At 49.6% G+C, this 16034-nt stretch overlaps 1 protein-coding gene across 9 annotated transcripts in view; it reads left to right on the top strand.

Moving 5' to 3' along the window:
* The first annotated feature begins 4323 nt into the window (after positions 1-4323).
* The window catches only part of tnikb (TRAF2 and NCK interacting kinase b), a 43614-nt gene continuing 31903 nt past the window's right edge, over positions 4324-16034 (top strand). For all 9 annotated transcript variants that reach the window (XM_070986393.1, XM_070986394.1, XM_070986395.1 and 6 more), the window contains exons 1-2: positions 4324-4828; positions 8582-8647. In XM_070986393.1, coding sequence (XP_070842494.1) covers positions 4721-4828; positions 8582-8647 — 174 coding nt within the window. In that variant the 5' untranslated portion in view covers positions 4324-4720. The remainder of the gene's footprint in view (positions 4829-8581; positions 8648-16034) is intronic.

A 16034-nucleotide genomic window follows, 5' to 3' on the forward strand; every position in this document is an offset into this window, starting at 1 on the left:
ACGGTGTGCCTGTCTACGAGCTGTGTGTCTGACACACCTCAAACTTCTCTTCTGTTGTTATTTATGGAAAATGGGACCTTAAATGTGCTTTCTTCTTAATCTTCCTCTCTACCTCCCTGTGTTTCTACCTCCTGCATGTTTTTGATCTCTGTCTTGAAGTCAGATTTTGAAAAATCCTGAATATTTGCAGCTAGCCCCAAAATGTCATCTGGAAAGGCAAACAAGACGTTTAGAGTTCGCTGCTCTGTGCAATATAAGCCTGTTTACATCCAAAACAGAGACCGTAAAGACGACTAAACGCTGAATTCACTCTGCAGAGACATGAGAAGTTCATAAAGGAGGAAGCCAGTTTGGATGGAAGCGGTCTGAAAATGTCGTCTGTGCATCTAAAACAAGTGAAGTTAAACCAAAAAGTTTCACAGTTATTGCTCGTAGGGGGACACAGACACACCAGGTGTGAACGGGCCCCGAAACCTTCAACAGTCAGCTCATCTTCCTCAGACCTGAGCTGCAGAGGTGGAGAAACCCTGTCCCGTCCCGTCCTGTCCTGTCCTGTTCTGTCCTGTCCTGTCCCGTCCCGTCCCGTCCCGTCCCGTCCCGTCCTGTCCTGTCCCGTCCTGTCCCGTCCTGTTCTGTCCTGTCCTGTCCTGTCCTGTCCCGTCCCGTCCCGTCCTCTCCTGTCCCGTCCTGTCCCGTCCTGTCCCGTCCCATCCTCTCCTGTCCCGTCCTGTCCCGTCCTGTCCCGTCCCGTCCTGTCCTGTCCTCTCCTGTCCTCTCCTGTCCTCTCCTGTCCCGTCCCGTCCTCTCCTGTCCCGTCCTGTCCTGTCCTGTCCTGTCCTGTCCTGTCCTGTCCTGTCCTGTCCTGTCCCGTCCTGTCCCATAATGTCCCGTCCCGTCCTCTCCTGTCCTGTCCTGTCCTGTCCTGTCCCCTCCTGTCCCCTCCCGTCCCCTCCCGTCCTGTCCCCTCCCGTCCTGTCCCCTCCCGTCCTGTCCTGTCCCCTCCCGTCCCGTCCTGTCCCGTCCTGTCCTGTCCTGTCCCGTCCTGTTCCGTCCTGTTCCGTCCTCTCCTGTCCTGTCCTGTCCCGTCCCGTCCCGTCCTTTCTCTGTCCGCCTTTAATCACTGTGTCTCTATGAGAATGCACTATTTGCACAGACTGTTGTTTTCTTGTGGCGACCCCTTAAAGCCTCACGTCGTGTGTCGCTCTTTGTGAAAAGATGGAATAAATAAAAGATGTATTAATGAGTCATTAAAGACGCTTCATGTGTCATTCATACAGTATTTTCACTCTCGGTATATTTAGACGTGAGTACTTTCAGGCTGACCAAGTCATTTATTGAGTTTTTCACCAGCAGCGTGGAGATCTTTAGATCTTTATGAGAGGCTTTATTTTACAGGGCTGTTATTTCCACACGTGGTTCTGAATTTAGAGAAAGTTCTGAGACTGATTTTAGTTTGAAATGAGTTTGTTTTGTTGAGTTTAGAAGCAGATGTTGAATTATAATTAAAGGAAGTGATCCATTAAGATAAAACTGGCAGAAAATAAGAAGACATGATAATAAGAATAATAAAAGAACAGATAACCGAATAAAACTTTAAAACGTGCACAGCGCTCAGATGGAGTGAGAAAAGAGGAATTTATATATTATATATGAACTTCTTTTGTTTGATTTTATAAAATGAAAGCTTAGTCTTCATCATTTACAATATTTTAAATAGTTTCTCTCCAGAAACATGAACAGAAAACACGACCATTAATCAAACACAAATGAGAGAAATAAATCAGAATAAAGATCTTTTGGGAAAAAGTCACCGTGACGCCTGCAGAGGTGAAGATGATGTGATTCATCTGAAAATGTCTGACTGTGGGCGACACCTGGAGCTCACCTGGTCGAGCGTGTGCCATGTGATCCCCTCGCTCCTGTATGAAAGGTGCTGTACAAATAAAGTTTAATGTTGTTAGATTATCAGTATGGGACTGGGACTGCTGGGCGTCCAGGCCTTTTTAAAGGGCTCATCCACAGCTGGAGACGCAGCAGGATGAGCTCAGCAGGAAGCAGCCGAGCGTCAGCCTCAGCATCCTAAAGTATGTCAGTGTTCTCTCATTCAGCACATTTTACTAAAACAACGATTTTAAATTCTAACAAATCAACTTTAATCAAAGATTAACCAGCAAATATTCTTCAAGGACAGCAAGCATCAATGAAGAACATAAAACACTCAGCAGTTTACTGACCAGACAGAAGACCTTCCTCGGCGATCGCTGGACATTTCTCTCTCTCGTCTTCGTCACTCTTTGCACGGGTTTCATCTCACTGACACTCGAATGAAAAACATGTCGCTGATGAAAATTCAAACATCTTTGTCCTCAGAAGACCTCCACTGTCCCACATTCCTCCCTCCTGCAGGTCTCGTTTCTGCCACACGATGGCGCCACAGAAACACAGTCTACATCTGAAGTGAAGGGACACCTCACTGAGGAACATGGCTGGTCTGCACCGTCCTGACCTCAACGCCTGTGGGATGAACTGGAACCAGCTGGGATCCAGACCTGATGTCCAGCATCAGCGCTGGAGCTCCCTGATGCTCTGACGTCTGGACGAATCAGATCCCTGCAGTGGAGGCTGCAGGCTGCACGTGCGTGAACATGATGCCAGAATCACACATTCAAATGTCACATGATCCTGTCATGCTTGTGTCCACATACTTTTGGCCAACTCTCACGTCTCGTTTCATCTTATTGAACGTCATGAACCTTTGTGAGGTTTAAAATCTTCAGTTTTTGTCAGATATAAGCTGAAGTTACTTTAAAGTCATTCAAAAAGTTAGGTTTTCCAGATTAAGATGATAAAATATTATGATTATTATCTTTCCTTCGACTTCCAAACTCTCACTTTTGACTTATCACATTTTTAAATTAGTTTCTGACTGTTTTGACTCGTCATTTTTGTTTTCATGAAGCCTTCACTAACATTTCTTTCAACAAACACTCAGACATCCTGCTTATTTTCACACATCAGGACTCCTCCGGTGCATCATTGCTTTCCTACTATGTGGCCTTCACTGTCTGAGCTGGTCTTACGTAACGTTGGCTCTGACTGTCAGCAGATCTCAGTCTGAGAAAACAGGCCTGGTCCTAACAGCAGATTACGGGTGTGTCCTGCAGGTGAGTCAGACGCTGTTGGCAGACGTCTTTAAATAATCTCAGGTGTTGAGAATCTGCCAGCAGCTGCACAGAGTGACAGCAGGGTGTGTGAACTCATAATGTGAGTTGACAAATGTGTCCCTGCATGCTCTCAGCCTTCAGACAGAAACACTCAGATGCTTTCAGTCGTTGGTCAAACTTGATTTTGAGAGCTGGCGCTGCTTTCAGGGACTTTTCCTGTTGAACTGTTGAAGATGAGCCAGCTGCCTCCAGATCGTCCCTTTGTCGCAGAGCTCAGGGGTGGAGTCTGCACACAGGTTGAAACTCAGGTGTCCTTCCTGAAATAGTTTCTGGAAAAGGTCTGCAGTGATAAGAGGGAGTGGGTTCATGCAGCTGGAGCCTCTGTGTGTTATGTTAGACTGAAGCAGAGCTCAGCAGCAGATTTCTCATCATTTGCTGCACGATGACAAATATTTCACAGCGAGGTGCATCTGTTTTATCTAAAGCATTGCAGCCAGAGAGGAGACATTTAAAATGCAACATGAGCCCAAACTGAAAATGTTCTCAGCTATTTTAGTGCATTTTGATCAGATCGTATATGTTCGTCTAAAATGTCTCAGTGTTCTGCTTTTGTTTTTTAAAGAAACACAAACTGATGTCAGTTCTGTCCCTCTGCATTAATGAAACAGCAGCGTTGCAAACAGTGTGAATGTGTTTATTATGCTGCAGCAGATGGAGCAACTTTTCATCCAGATGGTTAAAGAGTCTTTGAGGATTCTGGAAATCTCTTCAGCTCAGCAGGAAGTTTTGTTAAACAACCTCAAACATTTTATATACTTTTATTTTTATAGATCTGATGCTTCTGCACAAACAGAGAGCACTGATGTCCCTGAAAGTGTCCTGATGAGACAGAAAGTGGCCCCTGTGGGAGGTTTACAGGCCGTTTTGTTAGAGGCCCCGCCATGTGTGACTGTGACCTGCAGCTCAGACTCTTGATTGATTACCTCTTAGTTTTGTCCTTAATAAGCTTCCATACAGGAGCAGACAGCTGTGTGAGGCTTCCTCTGTCCTGTCACACTGAAGGTGTGTGTGTGTGTGTGTGTGTGTGTGTGTGTGACATTGTGGGCGTCTCTGTCTGTAGCGCAGCCTCCTCACAGGCCACTCCCGGGAAGCGCGCCGCTGTTCCGCCGCGCAGACGGACGGACGGACGGAGTGTGTTCGCTCGGTGCGCCTCGGCTGCTGCGCTCGCCGTCTTTCTCTCTCCATCTCCGTGCGTGTGCGCGCGTGTCGCCCTCTGTCCTCTCCTGTCCTGTCCGGATTCGGGGGTCGAGGTGGAGGCATGTAGCACCGGATTCACCGGATCCAGCGCGCCGAGCGGCATGTAGCACCTGGACGCCGCACGCATCGCCTCCCTCCGCCGTCTTCTCTCCCTCCCGGAGCGGTCATTTCTCCTCGCGGGGAAGGCATCGCCTGCGCAAGGATTTTCGGGGATTTTTTTGGGGGTGGGTGGGGGGATTTATTTATTTTAGAGGAGTGTTGGTGTGTGTTCCTCCCCGCCGCTCTGCACCTCTCGGTCGATGGTCGTTGAGGAAGCTTCCATCTTGAGTCCCGTAAATACCGAGAGAACCATGGCGAGCGACTCCCCTGCGCGGAGTCTGGACGAGATAGACCTGTCTGCACTACGGGTAAATGTCTCCCTCTGTGTGCACGTGCATGTGCTGTCCGTGTCTATGTGTGCGCGCGCGTGTGAGGCTGTTGAGCACCTGTCCGCCCCGCGCCTTTCCTCCCCTCTCCATCCTCACCCGCTCCCTCCTCCACCGCGCAGGGATGCGTCTCCCTGCGCCTTCATCTGGTTTGCTGCCGCCCGCCCGGTAGTGTGTGTGTGTGTGTGTGTGTGTGTGTGTGTGTGTGTGTGTGTGTGTGTGTGGGCTGTAGTGCTCGTGCACGGCGGCCGGTGATTGAGGAAATCAGGTCGGATCCCGGAGTGTGGGATCATGTGGCCTCCCACCGACACTCCTGTTGTTATTTGTTGTTGATGTTTTTTTCTTAACAATTGGGACGTGATGTAATGAGGCCGCGAGCTGCTGCTGCCGCGCGCGTGCACCCACCGCCGTGCGCGTGCGTCAGTCGGCATAATAGAGGCCGCTCTGTCTGTGCCGTGTGGGGCAGATGTTAAGCTGCCTGCTCACTGACAGATTCACAGCACACACACACACACACACACACACACACAGATACAGAGGCTACAAATGCACGCACACACGCACGCACGCACGCGCGCCCTCACACACACCGTGAATAATAGCGATGATAACCGCAACAGGAGCGAGTTCCGCCATTTCGTGATGTTGTGGCGACAGCAGCAGTGCATCGCGGTGGCTGTTTGTGGGTCTGTGCGCGTGCACGCCAAGATAGGATTCCTGCACGAGGAGACCGTGCAGGAATGTGTGTGTGTGTGTGTGTGTGTGTGTGTGTGTGTGTGTGTGTGTGTGTGTGTGTGTGTGTGTGATGATACACTCAAATGTCAACTTACAGTTTCTTATTTAGATTTCAGGCTCAAGATAGACTCCACACAGGAACTACATGCTACATGTGTGTGTGACCCTGTGTGTGTGTGAGACTCTGTGTGTGTGTGTGTGTGTGTGTGTGTGTGTGTGTGTGTGTGTGTGTGTGTGTGTGTGTGCTCCTCTTTCTGCTCTCCACCTTTTGCCTCCTGCTTATGCAACACAGTCGTACCTGCAGAGCAACAATCAAGTCTGGACATGATGGACCGGGTGGGACGACATGTCTGTGCAGATGTTTTCCACACACACACACACACACACACACACACACACACACACAGAAGCATCAGGATTGACGTGCACGTTCTTAGAAAAATGAGAATCCAGCTCTCCCCCTCGGTGGCATGACGGCTGGAAATTAGGTCACCCAGGATGGAGCAGAGAGAGCTGGGGGGAAACATTTCAACGTGACGCAAAGCCTGTCGCAAGCACACACACACTTCCTGTTTCTGCAGTGTCACAGTCCTAAATGATCTCCTCTGATGGTCCCCTCGTGTAGTTTGCCCCCCCTCCTTGTCTTGATCAGAGCAGAAGTCCTTGTCCTCCACGGACTCCTCTGCACGGAGACGGAGACGGAGACGGAGGTCCTGTCCTCTGGTGGCTCTGAGCAGCCACAGTATTAATAGCTGCTGAGTGTTGACGGAGGACACAGAGGTCATGTCCTTGGTTTTCTTTGTTATCCATGTCCTTCTTCATCATCCATACCGAGCGCGATGGTTCAGGACGCTCAGCGCTGCTCTGTAATGTTTCATTGACAGCCTGGGTCTCAGATCCAGTGTCGTCATCAGCTGAGGTCACAGCGTCTCTGCGGAGACGTCTCCAAGAGTCCAGCAGGTCGGGGACGCGACGGGATAACTGTCGCTGATCGCTGATGTGGAAATGTCGGACATGTTGTACGAAGCCGCTCTTCTTGGAGAACGCTGCCCTCCACGTCCCGTCGCAGCGATCGGCTGCATACAAACGCTGCCGCAGACACAAAGTCCACAATTATCCCTTCATCGAAGTGGTGAACTGCTCCATCCTCTGTGATCGACTGAGCCTTTCCAGGACGCCCTTCCAGACCCACCCATGACACTCTCACCTGTCACCGATCAGCCTGTTTACCTGTGGAACGGTCGGTCTTTGAAACGTGCATCACATTCACAATAAGCAGATATTTACAGAAAGCGATGAAGCTGACGAGCTCGGACGTTAAACACGTGGACTTTGAGCTGTTTTCAGGTCAGTTTGTGTAGAAAGGATCAGCAGGTGATCACATTCAGCAGCTGGTTTGGAGTCAGGCCTCAGGACGCTGTGACGACTTCCTGCTCTGCTCAGCGTTGCTTCTGAGGAGCTGAGTCACATGACCGACCTGTGAGCGAGAGACGTCGGCTGTCACAGGTCAGATGTGGACGTGCAGTCAAACGTTGTCACTGGTGTTCCGGCGACGACGTCCATGTTGGAGGATTCAGCCGCTCTCGATCGGCGACGAGCTCCAACGTTTTCTGCTGAAGTTTAAAAAACGTCGACTCCTGGTGAAGAGAAGAGGTTTCATGGGAAGTGTTGTTCATAACTGTACACACACACGCACGCACGGACACACACACACACACACACACACACACACACACACTCTTCATGCTTTCAGGTACAAAGGTGCGCTCCTGTGCTGTTCCACCTCCTCGTTAGCTTCGTTAAACTTTGCATCCTGGTTTCCTCCTCTCGTCTTTGCTGCTGTTTCTCATGTGTGTGGTCCAGTTAGTGAGGGATGTAACAGTGTGTGTGTGTGTGTGTGTGTGTGTGTGTGTGTGCATGAGGCGTGGTCTTTCAGATGTGCTTCTGTTTGACCTTGAGTGAAAGGGAACGCTGTTTTTTAAGCTAATCCCCGTCAGGAGGCTCCACTGTAATCGTCCATAACACTCTCCTGAGGCCTGCTTTATGCTCACACACACACGCACGCACACACACACACACACACACACACACACACACACACACAATTACAAGCATGCAGGTATTTTTAAAGATCAAGATCTGTGTTTTGGGAGCTTTATTGAATTTAATCAGCCTGAAGATAAGATTATCTCCTGTGTGTTTGTTTGTAGCTGTGTGTGTGCGTGTGTGTGTTTTACCTGTGTGTGTGTGTGCCAGCTGGCCTTCGCCCATGCACAGCTATCTGCGGAGGCGTCCTCGGTCGTCGTCTGCAGATGTTAGTAAGTCGACACAGAGGCCGAATGTTTGGACTCCTGCTAGCAGCTGGTTAGCTTAGCTTAGCATAAAGACAGGGGACAGGGGGAAGCAGCTGGTCTGTCTAAAAAAAGAGAGCACCTCTAAATCTCCCTCACGAGCACGTTAAATCTTCCTCTAATCTGTGCAGATCAGTGCTTAATATTTGGCTTTCCCCGCCGTCGAGCCGCTCGGCGCTCCTCTGCACGCTCTGACCGCGCAGAAAGACTGTTTCTCTGAACTGTTTCCTGTCCACACGACCGTAAGAATTCAGAACGTTACCTGGTTAATTCAGGGAATGTGGACGCCCTGACACACACGCACGCACACGCGCGCACACACACACACACACAGATGTCAGCTCATGGCTTCTCTATTGAAGGATTAATAAGAGCGTGGTGACACAGAGGCTCTTTACAGGCTAATACCACAGGTATGCAGCGCTCGCTCGACCTTTCACTGAGTGTGTGTGTGTGTGTGAGAGAGTGTGTGTGAAGGTCAAATTCCATGCACACAAAGTCCAACATCCATCTTTTGTCCAGTTTAGTCCACTTTATGTCCTCCTGACTAACTTTTTTTTTTGTCCACCTTCTCCTCCTGATTTGTCTCTCTCTGTCTCTGTCTGTCTCTGTCTCTGTCTCTGTCTCTGTCTCTGTCTCTGTCTCTCAGGACCCGGCTGGTATCTTTGAGCTGGTTGAACTGGTTGGAAATGGAACGTACGGGCAGGTCTACAAGGTAAGACTTCGTGATCTCGGCGTGTGACGCTGCCACGAGTGCGAGCGTGAAGCTTCCTGCAGGAAACGAGCTGCATCGCATTCTGTTCTGTTCTCTGACGTCCTGTAATGAAGAACTGTGACACAGAGGACATTAGCGGGTCATGAGGTGGGCTCTGTCCAGGGGTGTTTTCGCTTTGGTAACTCATTTTTAAATCTGTCTCTGATAAATCCTCGTTCAGCTTCATGTTGTCGTGTGAAAATGAGCAGCTTCCATCACCTGGAGTCACGACAGCAGGTGTGCTGCTGGCCTTTGGGAACGTGCACGTCTTATAGTGTCAGTCGCACTTTGTCTGGACCGCACGTCGACGCTTTCTGCTGCACGCCGGCTTCTGAACGGCGTGCGATCAGGCGTAGACGTCCACACGTTTCCACAGGATGTTCTTGCAGACGGAGGCGCGTCTTTCATTTTGGACGTGGTGTCTTCAGTCACCAAACCTCCGCCTGTGGATGTAGCACTCCACAGCTTTATTGCTGCACAGTCTGAACTCTGTTGTCCAGCTGAGCCCCGCAGAAGGCGGGGTTTGCTCTCCAGGCCGCCTGCCAGGTGGTGCGATGTGGTTGGTGGTTGCCGCCTCGCAGGACGATTGTTGCGCTGGTGTCTCTCAACCCAGCCCCTCAAGGAAGGTGGCCGCCCACCCAGTTACTGAGATTTCACCTAAGCCAGTGCCGCCATCCTGTCACTGACTCCTGGTCGGTTTTATTGGAAAACTGGAAGCAGTTCTCGAGGCCCCCCCCTTTGAAAGGGCTTGTCGTTGCCATGTCTTGTCATGGTGGGACCTGCTCTGTTTGAGCTGAACTGTTGCTTGATGAAAGCTTGTTTACTTTACGTCATCATGTTCACATGGTCTCGTCAGACTGGTTGAAGCTGTTGCATCGGGGACCTGATGAAGACACTGATGTGTCTTAAAGTGGAGCCCCCCGTCAGTGTTTTCATGTATTTGCTCTCTCAGGTGAGAAAATGACTCCATGATGGGTTTAAACCTCAAACAACACACGTTAAGCTGCTTTGCTTGTGTGAAGTTTTCAATAAAGATTAGTTTAGATTTAACAGGAACGATGGTCATTTCAGGCACTGCATGCTTTTGTCTTGTAGTGTGTCCTCAGAGCTCTTCATCCTCTCCTCCTCCTCCTCCTCTGACTCCAGCATGAGCTCAGACAAATGACACAGTTTCATTTTTTACCAAATCTGAAGTTACTACTGACTTCGTGCTTTGTCAGGCAGCAGAGGACGCCCACGCACACTCACAACACAGCAGAGAGCTGCGTGTGTGTGTGTGTGTGTGTGTTCCCTCGCAGCAATTAACACACTCACACACGTCCGCTGACACACAAAGAGACCCGCCGAGCCTCGACACCTTCATGCTCGCTATCGATCTGCTGTCTCGACGAGGTGACGCCTCCCTTTGGCAAAACGATTGATAGAAGAAAATAAACAAAGTGAGGTCGAGCACAAGGCATGGTGGGTAAATTAAGACCTTGTATCTTAAATTCATAACACTCAGAAATAAATAACACCCCATAAAAGATACACGCCCATCCCGGATCCAATAGCAGCAGCAAATAAGAGTGAGCAGATCAATGCCTGAAGTATAAATACTGCAGTACTGAGTCTTCAGGTAGCAGTGTTAGTACACAGCAGTGCAAAGGAGAGACGCTTCAGATAAACATGTCTGTAATCAGGACTTAAATGACGAGTCCACGCAGAGTTAAAGAGGAAAACAAAAGACAGAAATCTGTCAGAAGGTTACAGATGATCCAGATTTCTGCCTGTCGACAGAGCTGCTGTGCACTCAGCCTCGCAGGCTCAGCCACACATTAACTGCAATTCATTAATTGGCAGTGTCTCCATTTTGCCTGTAATTAGTGCCAAATCACATCATTTTTTCCAGGAAACTTCATCAGAAATGTACAATCACACGTCAGCGGCTTCCCAGGAAGTTTCTGCGACGCTGTGGAGTCGTAGCAGAAAGCGTCGCCGACGTTTCCCTGAAAGAAGTCGCCGTGTAGAGTTCGCTGCGGATGATGTGCTTAGTTACCTGACGGTGACATCTCTTGACACGCGGCTGAGTGTTTCTCATCCGTCCCCCCCCCCCCCCGACGTCTGCCCCCCCCCCCCCGGCCGCTGACGCTTCCCCTCCTGGCTCCCACCCCCAGTAATCCCTCACAGCGAGCGGCCTGAGCGGAGGGACGTCTGAGGGACGGTGGAGAGCATGAAGGCTTGAGAAATCCGCTCGAAGCTGACGTCTCGCTGCAGGCGTTTGGCTGCTTTGTTTGGTGTGTGGCTCAGCAGCAACCGACACTTTTCAGGTGTGTAGAAACTTCGACCAATGAGGTGGCGGCGCTGGCTGGCTGGGAGTTTGTACTGGTTTGATGAGTCAGCGCTGGGAGAGTGGAGTTTGTCAGATTTGTTGCATTGATTGGGACTCAGAGACGCTCCTGCCGCCTGCAGCTTCGTCTCACACCGTCTCTCATGTTGTCCCTCTGCGCTCGTGTCGTCGTTAATTCACTCGCTGCCTTAAACGAGGCTTTGAATGCAGCAGCAGCTGATTAACAGCCACATCTGAGAGCTTTTCTTTTAGTCATAACGGCTTGAAACAAAGGAGAGATGCCTCGTCTAACAACATCTTCTGGACACTGCGTTGGTCATCGTGAGATTAGATAAGACGGAGGTTTAAATGAAGAGTTTCGTGCTTTGTGTGCTGCAAGAATGTCGGCGTAATAACTTTAAGAGTGTGTAATTAAAGCTTGACGCTTTCATGGTCTCCGTTTGTCAGAACTTCAGGCTGAATGGATTCTTGCTGGAGGCGTTTAGGCGTCAACTGAAGCACAGATCTGCTTTAAAAGCCCTCCAGCGACGCCTCCTTCCTCATTCAGGCCTCGTTTTCATCACATTCCTGGCAGCTGAAGGCTTTTATTGTGAGTCAGAGGCAAACACGCGAGGTACACGGAAGTGTTTGATTTAGCTCCGAATGCAAATTCTCTGCTCTATAAAAACTGATCTGAGGTCAGAGTATTTCTGTCTCTCTGATGTCACCGCCTTTTGTTTACTGGGGCTCTGCAGTGGTGGAAGGTAACGAAGTTCATTTATGCAAGTGTAAATTCAAGGTACTTGTACTTCACTTGAGTGTTTGCAGCTTCACTTCTACTCCACAACACCTCAGAGGGAAACACTGACTCTTTACTCCTCTACTTTTATCTGACAGCTGTAGTTACGAGCTCTGTTTCAGATTATTATTGTCCGTCTTCCTGTCCTTCCTTCTTCTCCAAATTCGGTGATTTTGAATCTGAATGTTTGTAATTAACTGAGAAAGAAGGCTGAGTAATACTGATGAGTCAGGTCTCTCATTTTGAGCCTCGTCATGTCTGACGGTGAGTCTACAGAGTGATAAACAAAGCAGATCACTGATTTTAAGCTCCTGGTCTGAAGTCGCTCCCCTCGTGTCTCTAGTTAACGTACACTCACCCTTGACCTCGAACGCAGCGCAGTGATACGGTTCAGAGTATTTCTGTCTGTCATGTCCGTCACATGCAGCCGTTCAGGCGCTGTTTGTGTGGTTTGGATCGTCAGTCGTAGCGTCAGTGCTGTCTGAACAGTCAGTGCTGCAGCCGCTGAACGCTGCTCCGCTCTGATGTGGGGATGAAGGTTTGCAGCCCTGATTGAACAGTTTGTTGGTCCGTCTGAGGAACTGTCTTGAACTGATTTTTCACCACCTTCACGATAGTTAGCGGATAGTTAGAAAGCCGTTCACATCCTCTGACAAAGCCGCTGAATTTGGGCTTAATTCAACAACAGACCTGGACTGACCTCCATGTTTGCTTTGTCTTCAGGCCCTCACAGTCAGAGCTCTCAGAGAAGACAGCGTCCCTGTCGTAATTAGGCTCTGGATATTGACATAAACACTATTTACCAGTCAGAAACTGCTAATTATGGTAAGTTCTACGTGACAGGAGCGCAGCTGAACTCGACGGTGCCGTTTGTGCACGAACAGCAACGACGAAGCAGCTGAGAAGTTGTGTTACTGTAATAAGGACGTGTCAAGATGGGACTCGAGGGTCGTCTGGAAGCATGAATGAGGTTTTGTTTCAGTGTATGTGACAATGCAGCACGCAGACACACAAGTCCACACATGCTTGAATCCTCCTGGAAAACCTGGAGTGGTGGATCTCAGTCGTCTCCTCTGTTTCCTGAAAGAATCCCAGTTACAGCTGCTCAGTGAGCAGCAGATGATCCTCAGTGCAGCGCAGTGCAGAGTGCGTCCCCGTCCAGTCATACGTGGACAAAGACAGACGCTGCTTACCCTCACGTCCTGTTTCCATGCGCTGGGATGGAATCTCGCGCTCTGCCTGCCTCTATGTGTTGGGGCTTGCGTTGGGGTTAAGAATGCGAGGCTTGTCTGAACGAGGTGTGTTTTTACGCCTCAGGCTGCCTCTAAAGGATATTCTGCCCTTTTCTATCTCCAGTCCTCCTCCTCCTCCTCCTCCTCCTCCTCCTCACCTGCCACCTCCCCGTGTTCTCGCTCCGCCGCTATCTTTATCTCCCTCCCTGCATGTGTGGATTCAGGTGGTGTTTTAAGGCAGCTTCCTCGTGCCATCTTGATTCCGCCATAATCTCTCACACACACTCACACACTGGGAGCTCTGTGTCACCTCTGGGAGATTGTTTGGCCGGCCGTCGGCGTCGGAGGAAGAGCGATAGCAAAACAAAGAGCCTCTCTGAGACGGTATCGCTTCCTCTCATCTCTGCTGGTTTATCTGCATCGCCTTTTATTGCTTCATCGCGGTGGATCGTTGCCATTCGTCCCGCAGTCGCAGCAACACTTCACACACTTAACCTGAGGCCTGAGACGCACTTTGCTGGGTTATCTGGATAATAACTTTGCTGCGTAAATCCCAGAATCCCCACAAATGTGGAAAAGCTTGGCCTGTTTTCCACAGTGAAGGCATCCACAGCAGATCTCAGTAAGCTCTGGAAACAGCTCAGCCAGGCAGACAGTACACAGCTCTAACCTGTGCTTCCTCTTAATCTCTGACAGAAACCCGCCATGACGGTGCGTCAGCTCACTCCTGTTTTGCACCTTTAAAGTCCCTAAAAATCTGCAAATCACAGAGAAGTCGAGGATGGATCCAGTGATAAATCTGTCAGATTTAGAGCTCAGCAGACACATACAAGGGTCCCGCTAACGGGTTCACAATGTTTGACACAAACTCGTGGTGTCGTGTTGTCCGTCGCAGATGTTTACGCCAGGTGATTGGATGTTTCTCCACCAAATGCGCCACGAGAGTCAAGCTCGACTTTTCATCAGTGGACTGGACACTTCCTAATGCAGTTCTTAATATTTTATGCTAATACTTTACCAGCAGAGTTTCATAGTTTCATGCCAATCCAAGCTGCAGAAGTGCCCCTACTGTAAGTCACAGTAAATAACTTTTCCTATGGGAAAAGTGAATGCCACCTTTGCCTCTGCAACCAGAGGCGCTGACATGGCGTTTGTCGTTGCTGCAGGACACGTTAGAGGACGTTAAGCTGAAATGATAACAGCGATTTTAAAACCTGAGGATTGTTCAAAATATCAGTATATATGTTAGCATGTTAAAGTGCTAGCATTAGCATGTAATGTTTAGCCTTAGTAGCCTGCCGCAGTGCTAATGTTTACACATTAAAATGCAAACTCACTATAAAGAAATGCTTTGCATAGCTGGTTAGCTTGCCAATATTGATGTGCTGACATTCATGCCAACTAGCTTAGCATGCCTGCTAGCTAGGCTTCAAATCAGACATCCAAACAAAAGACACCAGGAGTAGATTAGAAAGTGTTAACTGACTGTTCAGCAAAATGATAAGATGAGCTAACAACACGACGGTGAGGACGGTGTCGCTGGCGGTGAATTATCAGCTGGATCTGCACCTCCACTTCACGGAGCTTCAGAGAGTTTCAGCTCGTCGTGTTGCTGTCATGGTGACTTTTGAAGGTTGCAGCTCTCGCATCGCAGTGACTCAACAGTTTTTGTTATTGTAGTAGTTGCCACGCCGTTAAAACAAGAACGTCAAGAAAAGCACATGTTATGTAATCTAATTTCTGGGCGTTTCCATCGCGGTCTTGTCGGAGCAGGTGGAGGTCAGAGGTTGCCTGTGGTTGCTCTTCTTCGTTTCTTTATATATTTTACTGGTGCAGAGTGAGGTGTGACAGGAAGCTTGAAGCATGAATCAAGCTTTAGATTAACAGTAAGACTCACGCTGTCCTCCAGCTTAGCCCTCTTCTTCTTGCCCTTCATGTAATTGCTGCTGCTGCTGCAACATGACCGACCGAGAGACAGCGAAGAGGCCGAGAGAGACGGAGTGAGCGATGAGACAGGAAGAGAGAGAGGGGACGGGCGGAAAGACGGGGAACGAGACTTTCCGTCCTCTGAGGTGGTTTCAGCCTGTCAGATACAGTCAGTGTCTGATGCAACACTGAGTAACCAAGACGCTGTGTGTGTGTGTGTGTGTGTGTGTGTGTGTGTGTGTGTGTGTGTGCGCGCGCGTGTGTGTGTGGATCTGAGCATCTCACATGTGCAAGTGACCCACAGTGTGAAATATCATGGCCAGCTAACACACACGCAGGAAAAAATGCACACAAACACACACACACTGCCGTCACTTTGCCGTTTCCAACCCCCCCACACCCCACACCCCCCTGTTCGTTGCCCTCACTAAACAACCTGCCAGCCCTGTTGCTAGGTTACCATGAGGAGACGGTGTGTGTGTGTGTGTGTGTGTGTGTGTGTGTGTGTGTGTGTGTGTGTGTGTGTGTGTGTGTGTGTGTGTGTGTGTGTGTGTGTGTGTGTGTTGGGTGGTGGGCTGGTGGCGCTGAGGTGGATAAATTTCCACTTTCTCGCTTTAACAGCTGTGATACTGACTTCAGTTTGGAGGAGGAGGAGGAGGTCGACCTCTGCAGGTGACTTTCATCCTCCAGGGCGGTGGGGGTCCGCTGAGGGGTCAGGACCAGGCTGTGAGCCGGATCCGGCCACAGCGGGTCCGGGACCAGCAGCTGTTTGATGGGATCATTTTTCATGTTTCATGTAAAACTCTGGCTGGTTTTCTTGTTGCAGACCTCACATAAAAGAATGAATCTTTGCTGGAGATGCTGACTCTGAACAATGTTTGAAGAGTCGAGGAAGATGTTTTTAGATTTCTGTTGGAAACGTCAGATGACGGTGTTGAGAAAAAGATCTCATAATTACCAGAAAACTATGAATTACAGGATGCCATCTATCCATCCATCCATCCATCCATCCATTTTCTATGCCGCTTATCCCTTTTGGGGTCACGGGGGGGCCGGTGCCTATCTCGGCTGTCAATTACAGGA

This window comes from Chaetodon trifascialis, chromosome 18, assembly GCF_039877785.1.
Source record: "Chaetodon trifascialis isolate fChaTrf1 chromosome 18, fChaTrf1.hap1, whole genome shotgun sequence".
Classification (NCBI taxonomy): domain Eukaryota; kingdom Metazoa; phylum Chordata; class Actinopteri; order Chaetodontiformes; family Chaetodontidae; genus Chaetodon; species Chaetodon trifascialis.